Source organism: Amblyraja radiata, chromosome 18 (genome assembly GCF_010909765.2).
Source record: "Amblyraja radiata isolate CabotCenter1 chromosome 18, sAmbRad1.1.pri, whole genome shotgun sequence".
Lineage (NCBI taxonomy): Eukaryota > Metazoa > Chordata > Chondrichthyes > Rajiformes > Rajidae > Amblyraja > Amblyraja radiata.
Genome location: NC_045973.1, coordinates 29,032,779 through 29,049,176, shown reverse-complemented (window position 1 = coordinate 29,049,176; position 16,398 = coordinate 29,032,779). Strand labels below are relative to the sequence as shown.

The window sequence follows — 16,398 nt, the reverse complement described above, 5'->3', positions numbered from 1 at the left end:
GAGAGAATGTGCCAACGCCTGAGGTCAGGCTGCAGCTGAGGTCAGGATTGAACCCGCGTTCCTGGTGCTGCGACCTAGCTTTTCTTTATTGTCTTATCACTTAGATTCTTAGTTAATGAAAATCGGAGATGAATTTACTATAGATGAGCATTTAAGTTACATGGTCCTGTGACTTGGTTTGTACTCATATATCTATTTCACTTCCTCTTCAGGGTGACCCAGGGAAACAAGGAGAACCTGGCAGAGATGTGAGTAACAAAATAAATGAAGACGTTTGCTCCAACCTATGGTCCTGCTGACCGCTGTTGCGAATCCTTGTCTCTGGAACGTCCACTCGCCTTGTAACCTTATAGCAACTCCAAACTTCCCGTACCTCTTATCTCCTTCGACCACCATGATCGGTGTTGGTTATCGTTCTCCTACCTGCACCCTATGTTCTGGAATTCCCTCCCTAAAACCCTTCCTCCAGTCTTCCTCCTCCCTTAAGATGCTCCTTTAAACCTACATCATAAACCAAAATTTTAGGTCACTTATCATAATGTCTTTTGTATTTATCTTGCCATTTCAATGATGCAGTGCTGGTGGACCTGGACCCAATACTACCAACAGGTCCAGTCAGATGAAAGATAATCTATATTAAAAACAGATGTAGTACAAAAACAAAACAAAGCCCGAAGTCCCAAGTGCAAGCAGAGCAATTCGTAGATCGTAGTTCAGTTGGCGTTCGTAGTTTTCAATAGCCTGATCGGTAAGAAGATGTTTTAAACATGTACATTGCAGTTTTCACACTCCTCTACCTTCTTTCCGATGGCAGTGAAATCAGTCTTATCTGTGCCCCTCTTAATTTTATATACTTCTACAAGGTCACCCCCCCCACCCAACCTCCTATGCAGTGAAAATAATCCCAGTCTATCTAAATTTCCTAACAGCCATAGCCCTCCATTCCAGCCAATTTCCTGGTGAATCTCTACTGCACTCTCTCTTTTATTACTTCATCCTTACTGTAGTGTGATGATCGAAACTGTGCAGAACATTCCAAGGGTGGCCCGATCAAGGTGGTTTTCTACTGTTGATACTTTAACAGCATCCATCGTTCAAAGCATTTGCTGGAAATGTCTTGTGATAATCAGCCGTTGATGCTCCAGTGCCATGCTTTTTGAACAGGCTATGTTTAAAAAGATGTTCTTGTTTTAATCATCATTAGAGGGGGAAAAGGTGGGCATCTGAATAATGCAGTTCAAACCGGCTCTGTTTTGTCTTTCATGATCATGTTGATGTTTTTATAACACAGGGGTTGTCCGGCCCAAGAGGCGAGTTAGGACCATCGGGACCAGCAGGACCTCAGGGCCCACCAGGACATCCAGTAAGTCCCATACTTCTTTGGTTCATAGTAAAGTAGCAGGAGGATTGGCCAGAGCACCGATCTGCTGAGTTATCGTAGAAGCATTCTAGTCAATTGACAGGAATCTGTGCTAGAACTGGTCAGAATGCTCACACTACATTGTGGAACTTTCTGTACCTCTCATCTAATTTGTTGTAAATGTTTGTATTTTCATTTTTACAATGTGACATTTAGTTTAGTTTAGTTTAGTTTATTGTCATGTGTACCAAGACACAGTGAAAAGCTTTTTTATTGTGTGCTATCCAGTCAGCAGAAAGGCTATACATGATTACAATCGAGCCGTTTACAGTACGCAGATACAGGATAAAGGGAATAACGTTTAGCGCAAGGTGAAGTCCAATTAAAGATAGTCCGATGGTCTCAATGAAATAGATGGTAGCTCGGGACAGCTCTGTAGTTGTTGATAGGATGGTTCAGGTTCCTGATAACAACTGGGAAGAAAATGTTCCAGAATCTGAAGGTATGCGCTTTCACACTTCTGTACCTCTGCTTGATGGGGGAGGGGAGAAGAGGGGAATGTCTAGGGTGAGACTTGTCCTTGATTATGCTGGTGGTCTTGCCGAGGCAGCGTGAAGTGTAGATGGAGTCCATAGTTGTTTTCTGTGATGGTCTGGGCTGTGTCCACAATTCTCTGCAATTGTTTTCCATCTACACAGGGCAAACCAGGAGATGATGGGAAACCTGGAGTTCCTGGGAAGAGTGTAAGTACATTCAAATTAATATTATTGGCCACGTGTCGGTAGCAGCCTCTAACAGTGTTACGGAGGCTGCAGTAGGATCCAGGATCTGGCTATTCAAAGGTCCTGAGGCAAAAATATGAGTCCTCTGCCTATACTAGGCCAGTAAATAAACTAATTCAGGTCCAGTGACAGAAGTCAGTGGATCACAATGAGAGCTTGAAGTCTCAGGCCAATATCCACCATGGCAACTGAAGAATACTGGATTGTTCTCTCAAAGAGGTAGCACAAGCATGATGGGGTGTTTCTTTCTAAAACTATACTACTGTCAAGAGAAATGTGTGAGAGAAAGGGAAGGAATGGAGGGAAATAAGTGAGATTTGGGAAGCCTTCATTGTGGCATTGAAAAAAAAATCTTGGTATCCAGAAAACCTTTTTTACTCAAATACATTTAAAAATCATGACTTCTCTTCTGCCTGCAAGTCATCCATATCCCTTCATTCCCTGTGTATTTAAGTGCCTATTTAAACACCTCTGATATGCCACAATCATATCCACTTCCACCACCAACTTGTTCCAGGCAACCATCACTGTGTAAACAAACCTGCCCTGCACATCGCCTTTAAGCTTTGTCCCTCTCACCTCAAAGCTGTGCCCTCCAGTGTTTGTCATCTCCACCCTGAGAAAAAGGTTCTAGCTGTCTACCCTATATATGTCTTCCCTATCTAAAGAGTGAGAAACATTCTTCATCATTTGAGGAATAATTCCGTTGAATCATCTTTCTGCTTTTCCGCAGGGAGAAGATGGGACTCCAGGAGAGGATGGAAGGAAGGTAGGTCTCAACAAGGGAAGAGGACTCAGATTGCATTTTAATCCTTGGCCAGGATGTGGGGGTGAAGCATCTTTGGATCCATCTACCTGATCTATTAAAGGTCTTGGCTGGTTCCCAAAACGGAACATATTTTAATCATCCTTCATTGGTTGTGTCTGAACAGAGCAGGAGTGACATTGGAAGGCTTGATGGATATCCATGGAGATGGTTCGAGGCAAAGTAGGCGAGGTGGGGTTGAAGGGAGTGGGTGTCATTGCAAACCCATGCAGGCTGTGTATAGTCTCGGGTGAATGGAAGAAATTAATGGTCCCAATACCCCATTATTAGATTGCATTCGAGCCAGATGCACTCCAAAGAAGATGCTGGGTTGCTATTAAGCTGCTGAAATGTTTTGTTTCTCTTTTAGGGTGATAAAGGTGACCAAGGAGAAACTCCAAGAGATGTACGTATATGTTACAAGAATGGCTTGTCAGAACACGCTGTTGGGGGCACTGAACAGTTCAAAGCATCTTAACAAAAACAGCAGATTTTATTTGTAAAAATGCCTTGTGTTCAAGAATAGTTAGAAAGTAGCTGCTTGATTTGATTTATTTCATGCCATTCAGATGCCGTAGAGTTGATGGGTCTGTAAAATGAATTGGGAGGGTGGCTAGGACTATCCTCTGCCATCTGTATCAACTCCCCTATTGCAGAGTTCAAATATTTCCTTGAATAATGCCCAATAGGTTTCTCTCCATTACATTGAGTCATTGATAGTTCCACCATTTGCTACGCTTTGAACCACGAGGTTTATTCCGATTAGCTGATCTATATTTAATAGGTCACTAATGGCCATTTATTGTCACCATCCTTGCCTTCTTCCCCATTTCAAAGTAACGTTTACTTATTATCACCATGGAATGATGAGAATTCATAGAATAGAGAGAGCTAGTTCAACACACTCACAGTGCCATCCTGGAAAACCAATTCCCAAGCATTTCTACATGGCATTACATTTTAATTCTCTTTAAACTGATTATACCAGACACCTTTAAAAGGATGTGACTGAAGTTGCTTCTACCAGACGATCAAGCAGTACATTTCAGATAAAAATCTCACCTACATGCTGGTTAATTTATACAAGTGTGGGCAGTGAACTTTATGGGCCTGTCCCACTTAGGCGATTTTTCAGCGGACTGCCGGCGACTGTCAAGTTGCCAGCAGTCGCCTGAAAAACCAGGAACTGGAACGGCGACTATCGGAGTGGAACACACACACACACACACACACACACACACACACACACACACACACACACACACACACACACACACACACACACACACACACACACATCGCAAAGGAGGGGGCCAGGGCAAGCGGGGGGAGCGCTGTCTGAAATTTACACGGTGCAAAGCCAAGGTGATACAGACACACACTGCGATGATCAGGAAGGTCGGCGCTGTAATTAAGACGGCTAGCACAGTGTACGGTAAGTCCTTTAAAAGAGGGGAGGGGAGAGAAGGGGGGAGAAGGAGTGGAGACAACTTTTAAGAAGCCAACAACTTTTAATTAAGTCAGAGATACACAGCTGTGAAGTTCGGCGGACATTTAACATTACTGGTTATCCTTGGTTCTGACAACTACTGCTTACGTTTTTTCTCTCCAATGAGCCAATGAAAATGACCAGTCAGCAAAGGCGATTAACTAAAACTACCTACGACTACCTCGACTACTTACAACTACATGGCGACCCCATGACAACTGCATCTACGAGTACAGGATTATCGATTATCTCCATGACGACCACTGTTTGGTTGCAGAAAAATTTTCAACATGTTGAGAAATTTGTGGCGACCATACTGAGGCCGCGACTAGTTCCCAGAATGTGGGAACTCCTTGCGACCATGAAGGAGACTCACCAGAGACCACCAGCGAATATGTGGTGACCATGTGGTGAGCGCAGTCTCCTGCACTCACCTAAAAAGTTGCCTAAGTGGGACAGGCCCATTAGTAGATTTGTCTAGACATTAAGGACTAATTGAGTCCATAAAGCTCATATTCTGCTTGGATAGCTTACAACCAAAGGTATGAACATTGAATTCTCCAATCTTAGGTAACTACAAAATGCTCCACCCACCCCACCCCCCACCCCCCGCCCCACCCTCTCTCTTCTTCCCCTTCCTCTCCCCTGTGCCCCACTTGGACTTATTTATTTCTCCCCTACCCCACCCCCAACCTAATTCCTTCCTCTAGCTTCACAATTCACTGCTTCAATCCTTTTCTCGCACTCCTCCTGTCTTTCATTTCTGAACTTTGTCCAACCATCTGCCTAGTAACCCCCCTCTCTGTATCAGCCTATTATTTGCAAGGCTTTGTCCTGCCCCAACTCTCTTCCAACTTTCTTCTGCCCCTCAACTACAATCAATCTGAAGAAGGGTCCTGACCCAAAACGTCATCTGTTCATGTTCTCCAATGATGCTACCTGACCTGCTGAGTACCTCCAGCATTTTGTGTCTTGTTCCATAAAGCTGCCTGATTCGTACCTGTATGAACATTTCATCAAGGCCATGGAATAATTAGGAGTGGGAATGCTGAATGCTTTCCCTCCTTTTAAAACATGTGATTATTTTTTTGCCACGGTACCTTGTTGAAACTCCTGATTGAACCCAGACTGGGATTGAACCTATGATCTATCAGCTCTTACTGCTGAATCGGTGGGATGCATTGTATAGATTTCTGGAGAGAGGGACATAGAGTAATCACTTGAACATCATCTACTTCATGCCAACCAGGGACGAGATGGGGCCAAAGGTGAGCGTGGAGGTCCTGGGCTGCAAGGATTTATCGGACCTCAAGGATTGCCGGGTGTAATTGGACTTCCAGGACCCCCTGGGCAGGTATGCAATATGTTCCCTGGAAAGTCTGTGGGGGTCTAAGGAATGTAGAGGTTTGTGTTGTGGCGTTTTAAACTTATTTGTCAACAAATTTTAGACATTGCTGATAATGCCAGCATTTATTGTCCGTCCCTAATTCCCCACTGAAATGAGAAGGCAGTTGAAGAGTCAACCACTTTGATGCATCTGAAGTCACCAGTAGACCACACTGGGTGCGCGGGGATTATTTCATTTTCTCAGTCATTAGAGACCCAGATGTTTTTTTAATATCAACCAGGTGATTTCATGCATGCATTCAATGCAAAATTATAGACCCGAAACGTCACCAATTCCTTCCCTCCATAGATGCTGCCTCACCCGCTGAGTTTCTCCAGCATTTTGTGTCTACCTTCGATTTTACCAGCGTCTGCAATTCGTTCTTAAACAGAAATCAGCCCGACTCGTTCATGCTGATGAAGATGCCCCATCGAAGCCATTCCCATTTGCCCGCTTTTGCCCCATATCCCTTCCCTATCCATGTACGTGTCCAAATGTCTTTTAACTGTAGCTATTGTACCTGCCTCAACAACTTCCTCTGACATTATAGAAGTAGAAGTCAGCCATTCAAACCCTCACACGCGCTGACATTCAATATGATCATGGCTGCCTTTTATTCAATCCATTGACTGCAGGGGAACTACAGTAAATCTCATTTCAGTTTGCATGTCTGCAGTTTCACCTTTCAGCTCATGTGTGAGAGTCAATATTTCAAGTCAAAGACTCTTCATCTAAACATAGAAGTGAAGTTAAGAAACCCTGTTGTGGGTTAGATTTCTTCCTCACAGCACAATTAATGCTGGCCCCTTAGTAGCTTTGTGTGTGATGGATATTTATCTGAAGTTATTGAGTATTATGTGGAAATGGCAGGTAAATGTGGTTGAGATGTAAACGAGGGTCTGAGCGGTGTACTGCTGGCCCCAGCTTAACCCATCTACATTTAAAGAGGCTCAGTTAAACACTCCTTTGAAATTTCAGGACTCTTTTTACAGTTTAGACTTTAGACATACACGGTGGAAACAGGCACTTCGGGCCACCGAGTCTGTGCCGACCAAGATCACATTAGCATTATCCTACACACTAGGGACAATTTACAATTTACAAAATACAATTAACCTACAAACCTGTAGGTCTTTGGAGTGTGGGAGGAAACCGTACCCGGAGGAAACCCATGCGGTCACAGGGAGAATGTACAAACTCTGTACAAACAGCATCTGTAGTCAAGATTAAACCGGGGTCTCTTGTGCTGTAAGGCAGCAACTCTACCACTGTGCCACCCTAACCTCTGAGCGTTGTGAATCTAGTTAATTCTCCCCTTAGAGAAGTGTTGATGCTTAATCAATAAGTACATTCGCAGCTGAGATACAGTAAGCAGATTTAAAGACTACAAACATTTAAGAACTTCAGAACGATTGTAGATCCATTGCCAATGTTTGTGTCAACTGCAGACCTGTGTTCCACCATGATAGATTGAGAAGTTGAGATGGGTTGTGAAAGATTTTGGGACGGTGAAATTGTTTTAAAATCCAAACAGCTTTGCAATTAATTGCGGAATGAGTTACTCATTCCCAGTCTAATCTTTGCGAGACTCCAGACAGAAAATTTACAATTTAACTACAGTCAGTTGTGTGAGGGTCCTGCCAGTGAGTGAATAATCTGATCAGCTTCATCCTGTCACTTGCGCACAGCAGCAAGGCTCAGAACTCACCAGTTCCGATGAAAGGTTACAGACTTTTAATCTTTTAACCGTGAACTGTAGCAATAAGCTTGACTTATTTTTTTGGAAATTTACAGGGATTTGAAACATCGTTACCAATACCAGGACCGCAAGGGCTTCCAGGAACACCGGTAAGATATCGAGAGAGACATTGGCTACTTCATCCTCCTGATTGTGGTCAGACGCTGGTACAAGAAGAATATGTAGTGGCTTAACTTTCAATAACAATGTGATCCCAGAGAGATTTTAATGTAGGGCAGGATAGAAAATAGGTGCAGGAGTAGGCCATTCGGATCCCAGATGAATGTCGATGGGAAGGGTTTGGCTATTTAGTTTAGTTTAGTTTAGAGATACAGCATGGAAAAATTCTTCGGCCCACAGAGTCCACACCAACCATTGATCACCTGTTCATATTAGTTCTGTTTTCCCACTCTTCCTACACATTAGAGGCAATTTACAGAGGCAATTAACCCACAAATGCACATGTCTTTTGGATGTGGGAGGAAACTGGGACACTCGGAGGAAACCCAGAGAGAACATGCATACTCCAGACAGACAGCACCCTAGGTCAGGATTGAACCTGGGTCTCTGTCGCTGTGAGGCAGTGGCTCTAACAGCTGTGCCATTGTGCCGGCTGTTCTTCAGAGTTGTGGGTGAGCAGAGTAGAGGGAGTCTCACCTTCAAGCACTGGGTCTGTACTGTTCAATGCTGACTGTGCAACAGTCAAAATTGACATTTATTTTAGTTTAGTTTAGAGATACAGTGCAGAAACTGGTCCTTCAGCTCACTGAGTCCGCACCCACCAGCAACCCCCATACCTAGCACTATTCTGCACGCTAGGGACAATTTACAATTTTTACCAAAGCCAATTAACTTACAAACCTGAGGACCCAGAGAAAACCCACACGGTCACTGGACTCTGGCACTGTAAGGCAGCGACTGTACTGATGCACCACTATGCCACTGTTTCTAATATAAACGTTACCAAGGAGTTTTTAAGATTTTCGTCGAGAAATTCAAACTTACCAGAGAGTACTCCACTTCCCGTGAAGCTTGAGACCTTCCAGGATAAAGCGGACCATCTGATGGGCATGACATCCACCTTTCTGGGCATGCATTCCTTCCACTAACGCGCAGTGACTACAGTGTGTATTGTCTAGAAAATCTGCCAGTTACTTTCCACAGCTACTGCGACAGCACCTCCTACCACCCGTGACTTCTACCACCAAGCAGACAAGGGCAGACTCCCTTCAAGTCCACACCATGCTGATTTGGAAATATATCATCATCCTTTTAGCACAGCTGGAACTCTCTATCCAACAGTATTGTGAGAGCTCTTTCACCCAAAGGATTGTAGCCTTTCAAGAAGGCAGCTCACCACCTACTGAAATGCAATAAGCGAGAGGCAATAAATGCCAGCCACATACAGCATAGAACAGTACAGCACAGAAACAGATCCTTCAACTCAGGATGTCTGTACCGAGCACGATGTCCACATAAACTAATCCCTTCTGTTTTATCATGATCCATATCCCTCTAATCACTGCACATCCACGTGCCTATCCCAAAGCCTCTTAAATGCCACTACCGTATCTGCTTCCACCATTGCCCCTGACAGTGCATCCAGGTAGCAAAGATTGCCTGCACATCTCCTTTAAACTTTGACCTTGTGGCGATGGCTTCTATTATATAACATCCTGCAAGCTAATGAACTAAAAACTAAAGGAGTGTCAGAAGTGTTTAATTGTCAGATGCAACAGGAAGTGAACAATTAAATTCTTACTTGCTGCAGCTTCACAGGCACATTCAATACAACACAACAAATAAATATACAATAATCAATAATTAAATAAATTAGCAGTAATATTTTGGAGCCAGATCATAATAGTGCAAAAACAAAAATATGTAGTACAACCTAAATAAAGTCCAGAGTGGCTGTTGCTTGAGACAAGGAGAACTGATTTCACAATTAATGAACCTTGACATTAAACAATCATTATCATTAAACAATCATTTATTGGTTTGATGCAGGACCCAATGATTATAGATCTTGTAAGTACAGAGTTCTGTGTATTTGAGTCCTTAAGTGTTAGTAATATAATTATTTTCCCAGTGCTGTCTCGTGTAACTAATAATGCATGTCCTGTGTGGAAGGCAACCTTTCTCCCCAATGGAGATACTTCTTCCATTTTAATAATAACATGGTTAATTTGAAGAACTTATGATATTTGTGCAGTACCCAGACCAAAGACCTATATTTTATAAAAGCATATATGATGTTACTTGCTTTTTTGAATACGTAAATGGAGATTTACTTGATTTACAACATTGAACATAGAAAGGTACAGTACAGGAACAGGCCCTTTTCACCCACAATATCTGTGCTGAACATAATGCCAAGATGAACTAATGTCATCTGCCTATAGGGAGGTTTCACGGCAGTCGGGTCACGACCCATGACCCGTACTGTTGCTACGCTACTCCAAATGGATTACACGCGATGAACTGCAGGTAGGCACTTACCATTGTTTCCAGCGTAGCGGGCCCGTTAAAACCCGCTGAAATTGTCAATTATTGCGCTGTAAATAATTATGGAAATCGGGATAAGCGTGTGAGGCATTTAGCCTACTTCAGAATTCCAAACGTGAGGAGAAATTACGGTAGATAGAAGCCAAAGCTGACGGGACAACAACAGACAGAGTGCTTAGCGAACATTGGCCGTTTGCTCACTGCATTTCATCAACTAAGATGTTTCTTCTTGATTCCTTTGGCATCTAAAAAGTTTCAGAAGTGATAAATCTGGCTGTAATTTTTTTAAATCGCCCATGGTTCCCAAGTGGGTTTTTACATACAAAATGAAAACGCATCTGAAGAAAAATTTACAGCCAGATTTATCACTTCTGAGAATTTTTAGATACCAAAGGAATCAAGAAAAAACACAAATAATGCCTTTCTTGATGAAATGCAGTGAGCAAACGCGATAATTCCCAATATTTTTAATTCCGATATCTGCACGGCCAATGTTTACCAAGCACTTTAGCTGTTGTTGTCCCTTCAGTTCTCGCTTATCTTTACCTTCATTTCGCTTCACTTTTGGAACTCTAAAGTTGGGTACATGTCTCTCACACTTACCCTGACTCCCACAATTTTTTTCAGTGCAAGAATTCAACATTTTGGCGGTTTTTAACAGTTAGGAAAGTACGCGTTTCTAGCATTAATAACATATACCGGAAGTGACGGATGTCCTCCAGATGGATTTAGCGGCTCCATGCGTCGAGCCCTCTGACCCAGTGACCTTTCGTGCAACCCCCCTATATGTAATCCATATTCCATCATTCCCTGCACATCCATGTGCTCATCTAAAAGCCTCTTAAACACTACTATCATAATCTGCCTCCACCACCACCCCCGGCAGCGCGTTCCAGGCACCCACCACTCTCTGTGCAAAAAAAACCTTACCCCACACATCTCCTTTTAAACTTTGCCTCTTTCACCTTAAAGCTATGCTCTCCAGTCTTGCATATTCAGAAGTCTCCACTGTGGACTACAGTAGTGTAATGACTGGTCTATTGGGCAAGGAAACCAGAAGAAGGGTCTCTACCAGAAATGTCACCCATTCCTTCTCTCCGGAGATGCTGCCTGTCCCACTAAGTTACTCCAGCATTTTGTCTATCTTGGGGAAACCAGAGACCTGGCTGAACAAACCTGACTTTAAATCCCACTACAGCAGGCCAAGAAATCCCGTTTGTAGCATGAAATCTTTGTGTGCTATGTAATGGAATTTAATCAAAAATATGACCTTGTTTAACATGCAGGTAGCACAGGGGCAAATTTTCTGTGTGTTTAGCATGCACAGAATTCCCTGATTGGTGTATGACGGGTGGCAAGGAGGACACATTTTGATATCACTTGAACAGATTGTTTTTGTGAATCTGAGACTAGTTAATGGCCTAGGTGTCACATACTTAAAGCAGCCATTAATGCAATGGCTGAAGCTCGTTTCAGTTAAAAGGAGTCGGTCCCCACCTGCAGCTCCCCTTCCAGGTAGGTTGGGAAAGGTCTTTCATTACAATGTTGACCACCACTCAGCAACCATCTCCAACCTTTGCTTCCAATGGCTTTTGGTCACCCAATTATACACTCCAAGTGAGCATGTTCCCTATTCTGAACCCACATAGCATTGTATAAAGGAGATCTCCATTCAGTTTGTATTAATCAAAGGTACTAGCAGCTCATCCTCCCCTGGTGTTGCCCTCTGTCTCTGTTTAAATTCCTCCTTGTGTGTTTGTTTGACTGTCTATCCTTAACTAGGAACGTTTGCTGTGACTACTTCTGCACGTGCTGTGTGACTGGCATTGACTGAGATCTCTTACAGTGGAACAATAAGTGGGAATGATTGCTTCAAAGTCCTGCTCCCTAGTAAGCTATATCTGAGCAATAACATCAAGATTCAGTTCGTAAATACATTGCTAATCAGAGGGAATGTTTGACATTCCCACATCCAGCATAAGTATCTAATCTCTGAACAAACATGTCCATTGGACAAGATATGCCAAGTCATATGATGTTGGGTTCCTTTTCAATAATTTTAGTTTCGTTTTTTAGTTTAGAGATACAGCATGGAAACAGGTCCTACAACCCACCGAGTCCATGCCGACCATCGATCACCCATGCACACTAGTTCAATGTTATCGCACTTTCACACTAGGGGCAATTTACAGAGGCCAATTAACCTACAAACCCGCATGTCTTTGGGATGTGGAAGGAAACGTGCAATCTCCACACGCAGGCAGCAGCTGAGGATCAAACCCGTGTCTCTGGCGCTGTGAGGCAGCAGCTTTACCAACTGCACCACAAGAGGCAGTTTCATTAAAAGATTCTGATCCCTTTCCTCAGTCAGGAGACCACTGATGCTCAAAGCAGGATCTGAAGCATCCCCCTGCAATCAGTCTGAAGAAGAGTCCTGACCCGAGACGTCACCTATCCATGTTCTCCAGTGATGCTGCCCGACCCACTGAATTACTCCAGAGCTTTATGTCTTTCTCTGAAGCACCAGAGTTCTGTACGGTAAAGAGCATTGTGTGTTGGATGTGATAGCCGAGACCATCATGTAAACCAACCTACCTTCCCTTGACTCCATCTACACTTCACGCTGCCTCGGCAAGGCCACCAACATAGTCAAGGGCCAGTCTCACTCCCTTCACTACCTCTTCTTCCCACTGCTCCCCTCTCCCATCAGGCAAGAGCTATAGAAGTTTGTAAACACAAAAATCCAGACTCAGGCACAGTTTCTTCCCACCTTTTCACAGGCAACTGAACCTTCCTCTCCTCACCGGCAAGAGAACAGTCCTGACCTTCCATCTACCTCATTGGCGATCTTTGAACGATCTATGATCAGATTTTATTAGACCTTATCTTGTACTAAATGTTATGCCCTTTATTCTGTATCTGTACACTGTGGACGGCTTGATTGTAATCATATAATCTCATCGCTGACTGGATAGCTCACGAAAAAACTTTCACTGTACCTCAGTACACGTGGCAATAATAAATTAAACTAAACTATATCAAACTGAGATGTCTTCGTGTGCAATAAGTAAACAAATTGGGTAACTGACCAGAAAATTCTTCCACAGAGATCTGTTGTTGGACCGTAACCTAGTCTTGTGAGATTGAGAGACTTTTAGATTGCAGTTCAGACTTGTGCGGAATTCCTTATAAATAAATGTTTCTGCTTATTTTCTACAGGGAATTCCAGGCATCCCTGGAGCTGCAGGCGTACATGTAAGTCCTTTATCTTCTCTCCACTCGTTGACGATCATGCTCGTGTATAAGACAGGAATATTAGGGTTTTTTTGTGTGTTCTTGTGTGTCTTCTGTTAATTGTTCCAGGGAGTATTTACCTGTTTTATTGTAAATGTGCCTATTTAGAGTGCAGGTAGGGATATTTTAATTGGCATCACCAGCAACTGTAATTTCTGAGACACTCCACTTTCTCCATTGTCCTGGGGAATGTTTAGTATATAAAATTATGAGAGGCCTAATTCAGCCTACTGAGTCCACACCAATCCCAACAGTCACCTGATGTGTTCTTGTATTTGCAGGGCGAGAAAGGAGACATGGGCTCCAAAGGTCAGAAAGTAAGTGCCTTCAGCTCTGTCATGTTCATACATTCATAAGTTCTAGTTCGGCCAGTTAAATCTACTCCGCCATTCAATCATGGCTGATCTCTCTTTCCCTCTCAACTCCATTCTCCTGCCTTCGCCCAATAAGCCCTGACACCCCTACTAATCAAGAATCTGTCAATCTCCGCCTTAAGAATATCCTTGACTTGGCGTCCACAGCCTTCTGTGGCAATGAATTCTACAGATTCATCATCATCTGACTAAAGAAATTCCTTCTCATCTTCTTTATAAAAGTATGTCCTTTTATTCTGAGGCTATGGCCTCTGGTTCTAGACTCTCCCACTAGTGGAAACATCCTCTCCACATTCACTCTAACCAGGCCTTTCACTATTCGGTAAGTTTCAATGAGGTCCCCTCTCATCTTTCTAAACTCCAGCGAGTACAGGCCCAATGCTGTCAACCGCTCATCATATGATAACTTAAACCTTCTCTGGACCCTCTCCAATGCCAGCTCATCCATCCTCAGATAGGGGGCCCAGAATTGCTCACAATATTCCAAATGGGGACTGAGCAGTGCCTTATAAAGCCTCAGCATGACGATACGATACAATATGATACGATAGAATTTTATTTATCCTTAGAGGGAAATTGATCTGCCAACAGTCATAAAAAACACAAAATACATGAAACATGAATCACGAATCATGAACCTGCATCCTGGTTTTTGTATTGTGTCCCCTCTAAATAATCTTAGCATTCACCTTCATTACTACTGATTCATCTTACAAATTAACTTTTTGGAAATCCTGCACCACCACTCCCAAACCTGCACCAGTACTCCCTATCCTGCACCAACATTCCCAAATCTGCACCAGCACTCCCAATCTTGCATTAGCACTCCTAAACCTGCACCAGCATTCCCAATCTTGCATCACCACTCTATTGCATAGTCAGTATATTTAAAAGCTGGAATGAAATAATGCATTGTTGCTTGTCTTGTTTGGTGACAGGGTTTTGATGGAAATCATGGTGTCCCGGGAACATCTGCTGTAAGTACAGAACATTCACAGTGTGTTTCAACCTTTGATGTTGCAAGCCTAAAATGCAGACAGCAGCATAGTAAATTGAGGAGGTCATACCACTCCTTGAGCCAGTTTGTTGTTCAGTGAGCTCATGGCCAGACTGTGCCCTAAAACCAAAAACCCATTTTCCTCAATATCTTTGCTTCACAAATCTCATGGAGTCAGTCATGTTTAAATCTGAGGAGATAGATTGTTATGAACCAGAGTCCCAGAACCACAGAGGTATCTCCCTCTGTATCTTTCGTCCCTCCAGCTTCACAATCCACAACTCCTCTAACCTTTCAGACCTTCCTTTCTTATCTCTGGCCTTTGTACCAACCATCTGCCGATGGAAAAACTCCCCTCGTCAAGGCCAACTTATTACCTGTCACACTTTGTCTTGCCTTTTCCAGCTTTCTTCTTTCCTCTTCCCCCCCACCCCCACCCCCTTACAATCAGTCTGAAGAAGGATCTCGACCCTTCCTGGGGTCCCTGGAACATCTAGAAATGTTACCTATCCATGTTCTCCAGAGATGTTGCCTGACCTTCTGAGTTACTACAGCACTTTGGGTCCTTTTGCGTATTGACCAGCATCTGCAGCTCTTTGTTTCTGCTGAGATATCTGTTAATTTCACCTATGAAATGCCTGGATCAGTTTTTTCAGCTCTTCCCCCCCAGTCCCAGACCCCTCTCATCATGAGAAATATTTTCTCTCTAACCATAACCTCTCCTTCTCGATCTTCAGTTGAATTAACTCAACTTGACAAAGTTCAAAGTATGCTGCAAGGTTTCTGTAATCTCTTATAATTTATCCCTCGGAGATCAGGTGTTATTCTGGTACACTCTACCGCACTCTCTCCATGGTCGATGTGTCTTTCCTAAGGTGCGGGGCCCAAATATACCTGTAGTGTTCTGACTGTGACGCATTATTACACCACCTAACATCTTTAGTTGAGAGAAGGAACTTAAAATGGACTTAAGAAGAAGCATAATTAACAAAAAAGAAAGGAAATAAAGATTATTCAGAGTACGGAAGATGGAGAGGGAGAGCAGGCTTGTGAGGGACAGAAGACCCCAGCACAAATATGTTTGATTGAATGATATGTTTTGAGTTATAAGCATGGAAATTGTCCCTTTGGACATTGAGCTGGTCTAATACCAATGTGACAAGCATTATAGGGTAGATCAGTAAAATTCATCTTTCTCTCCCCCCCCCCCCCCCCCCCCCCCTCGAGCAACCATTCAGCCCCCTCCTCATGAGAAATACTTGCCTCTGTCAGTGACACTTATCCTGTAGCACCTTACCATCATGTTGCCTGTTTGCAGAGGAGTAACATGTTTCTTTTCTCTTTGCAGAATGTGGAACAAGCTTTGTTGAAATTTGGTGTAAAGGTAACCCATAATGAATTAAGCTGCTCATTGAAGAACGAAAGAAAATTTCTGCTTTGTGCTTAAAATGTGTTCTGCTCATTATTTGTATGGCCTTGTCTTTTTCATAAGATCATAAGACATAGGAGCAGAATTAGGCCATTTGGCCAATCCAGTCTGCTCCACCTTTCGATCATGGCTGATCTATTTTTCCTTCTCACCCCCATTCTCCCGCCTTCTCCCATCACCTTTGATGCACTTATTTATCCAGAACGTATCAATCTCCGTTTTAAAAAAAAACAAT

At 43.2% G+C, this 16,398-nt stretch overlaps 1 protein-coding gene across 7 annotated transcripts in view; it reads left to right on the top strand.

The window, feature by feature from the left end:
* col7a1 (collagen type VII alpha 1 chain) overlaps nt 1-16,398 on the top strand; it is a 240,098-nt gene that overhangs the window by 139,563 nt on the left and 84,137 nt on the right. For all 7 annotated transcript variants that reach the window (XM_033037000.1, XM_033036999.1, XM_033036996.1 and 4 more), the window contains 11 exons: nt 213-248; nt 1,292-1,363; nt 2,059-2,103; nt 2,876-2,911; nt 3,318-3,353; nt 5,686-5,790; nt 7,618-7,671; nt 13,289-13,324; nt 13,645-13,680; nt 14,676-14,714; nt 16,083-16,118. In XM_033037000.1, the coding sequence (XP_032892891.1) occupies nt 213-248; nt 1,292-1,363; nt 2,059-2,103; nt 2,876-2,911; nt 3,318-3,353; nt 5,686-5,790; nt 7,618-7,671; nt 13,289-13,324; nt 13,645-13,680; nt 14,676-14,714; nt 16,083-16,118 (531 nt within the window). The remainder of the gene's footprint in view (nt 1-212; nt 249-1,291; nt 1,364-2,058; nt 2,104-2,875; nt 2,912-3,317; nt 3,354-5,685; nt 5,791-7,617; nt 7,672-13,288; nt 13,325-13,644; nt 13,681-14,675; nt 14,715-16,082; nt 16,119-16,398) is intronic.